Source organism: Pteropus vampyrus, unplaced genomic scaffold (assembly GCF_000151845.1).
Source record: "Pteropus vampyrus isolate Shadow unplaced genomic scaffold, Pvam_2.0 Scaffold309, whole genome shotgun sequence".
Classification (NCBI taxonomy): domain Eukaryota; kingdom Metazoa; phylum Chordata; class Mammalia; order Chiroptera; family Pteropodidae; genus Pteropus; species Pteropus vampyrus.
The window spans coordinates 168,078-170,439 of NW_011889090.1; the positions used below are offsets into that span (position 1 = coordinate 168,078).

Below are 2,362 nucleotides of genomic sequence, written 5' to 3' on the forward strand. Positions count from 1 at the left end.
CCACCTCCCTCACCTTCCCTACTGTCTGGCCCTCACTGGGGACACAGCAGAGCACCTCGTGAAGTCCCGCCACCCGCAGACTAGAAGAGCTGAAAAACGGCCTCCCCCGGAGCCAGCTCAGCTTCCTCAGAGCCAGCCCTGAGAGCCGTCCAGGCTGGGCGGGGCCTGCGAGGAGCCAGCGGGGCAGCCTGGCCTGGGACAGCGGGACAGCGGGACAACGGGGCAAGGAAGGAAGACGGGCCCCTGCCGGCCCGGCCGCGCTCACCATGTGGTAGTTGACCATCTCCTGCAGGCTGTCTCCAAACCTCTGCAGACATTCCTGGGGGGGCGGGGGGGGGAGACCCGCCCACTCAGATGGGAGGGCCAGCACCTCCCGCCCCGAGGGCCAGCACCTCCCAGCCACGGGCCACAGAGCCACCCCTGCTCCCAGGGCCTTGACACCCTCAAGGGGCTGCCTTCCCATGCTGCCCTTGGCTGGAGGTCAAAGGTCAGCAGCCCCTCACCGAGATGACGCTGTCACCCTGGCATTGCTGAGACAGGTCTCGGACGCCGCTCACGAAGAGCCTGTTGGTTGTGACGTAGGCCTTGCCAGCCTCGATCATGCCGCTGCACAGCTTGACCAGCTGCGGATGAGACGGGGGAACAGCACTCACGTGGCCCGCCTGCACCGGCCCTGGCCGCCACCGGGAGCCGGGACAGCCAGACGCAGCTCAGGGCCCATCGGAACCAGAACACGGCTGCCCTGGAGCTGCTCGAGGCTGCAGAGGGGCCAGTACTGCCCACCCTCACCCCCAGCCCGCTGTGCCACCGGGGCCTCGGCTCCAGAGCAGCAGGTTGGAGCAGGACAGGGATGCCCTGAGCAGAGAACCCGGGGCTGGCGTAGACACGTGGTGCCAGCCAAGGGTCAGCAGGACTGGCTGGTGTGGGGCTCAGGGACGCTGCCCCACCTGCCTCCCCTACCTCTCCCCTTAGCCCTCAACCCAGTCACTCAGAGGCTCAGCCCCCAGCAGCTGTCTCCTCCCCCAAAGACAAGGCTGTAGGGAACTCACCAAGGCCCACCCCCACTTGATGGGAGACCTAGGGGCAGACACCGTGTGTGGGCACCATGGCACTTGGGACAGGCACAGAAGGCAGTTGGGGCAAGTGGGGGACACGGCCACGTCTCGTGCAGGACACACAGGCTGCACGCCCCATGTGCAACACACACGCGCTCACACACGCGACCCCACGCGTGCACACGCACAGGTGACCGGGCACAGGAGCAGACACACTCACACACACGTGATCACACGCGCGACCCCACGCGTGCGCACGCACAGGTGGCCAGGAGCGGGAGCAGACGGCAGCCCTACACCAAGTGCGCCCCGCCCTCCCTCACCTTGTCCAGTTTGGCCTCGATCTCGACCACATCTGTCTCCACCTCATCGACGGTCGCCCTGCAATGGGGACAGGGTGGCCGGCGGTCAGCCTGCAGCCAGCGCGCTGGCACCGCGGTGTGAAGTGGCTGCTCGGCTGAAGGCCACTTGCTCCTGTGGGCCCCCTTCCCACCCCATACCCCTCAGACAGGCCAGGAATGGAGGCTGGGAGACTCAGCCACCACCCAAGAAGGAGGGGCCTGGACAGGGACCCAGGTCCAGCTGACTCCAGAGACACTCAGCGCCTACTACACCCCAGTCAGATGTGATGCCCCATCTGGGGTTCGGCTGCTGTGGCCCTTAGGACAGGTACACGTGTGGGGCAGGGACCAGCCTTGCTGGCCATCCTCCTGCCCAGTGCCCATCTCTCTCCAGGGCCCAGAGTTGACCCCCACCCCAGCCTGGCACCTTTGGCCCAGGAGCAAAAGTGTCTGGCCAAAGCCCAGAGCACTGGGTAGTCGCTGTCTCTGGTTTCCAGAGACCCTGAGTCCCCCACCCTCAGAACACTGAATGGCACGGTCTGCCCAGAGGGGTGGGTCAGGCTCTGGAGGACCCCCTCCCCCTGGGCAGCCTGACGGTGGGCTGTCTGGGGAGGGGAGAGTTAATGCATGACGTCACCAGAGGAGCCACTGGGAGAATCCCCGGAAGGCAGAGGCAGATGGGTCGGGCACGTGACCCCCATGCTCCGGGAACAGGAAATAGGGAAATGGGGCCAGGATCCTGGTGCCCCCCCAACCTCCTCAGCTGGTGAGCCGGGCCCATCTGGCCCCCTGGGGACAAGGGACAATGGGAATGGGGCTCAGTCCAGGGGTGAGAGGCAGGCCTCCAGGGACAGGTCTCAGGTGGGTGGGCGGAGGTAAGCCGGCAGCAGAGGGGCGTGTTCCCAGGGTTCCCCAGGCCCAGGCAGGGCGAGTCCCTCACGTGGGGTGCAGCTCAGCACGATCTCC

At 66.6% G+C, this 2,362-nt stretch overlaps 1 protein-coding gene across 1 annotated transcript in view; it reads right to left on the reverse strand.

The window, feature by feature from the left end:
- The window catches only part of ACAP3 (ArfGAP with coiled-coil, ankyrin repeat and PH domains 3), a 13,144-nt gene that overhangs the window by 9,539 nt on the left and 1,243 nt on the right, over positions 1 to 2,362 (reverse strand). Inside the window, exons 4-7 of the mRNA XM_023521634.1 lie at positions 1,824 to 2,001; positions 1,379 to 1,557; positions 504 to 623; positions 266 to 319 (exon numbers count right to left, since the gene is read on the reverse strand). Coding sequence (XP_023377402.1) covers positions 266 to 319; positions 504 to 623; positions 1,379 to 1,557; positions 1,824 to 2,001 — 531 coding nt within the window. The remainder of the gene's footprint in view (positions 1 to 265; positions 320 to 503; positions 624 to 1,378; positions 1,558 to 1,823; positions 2,002 to 2,362) is intronic.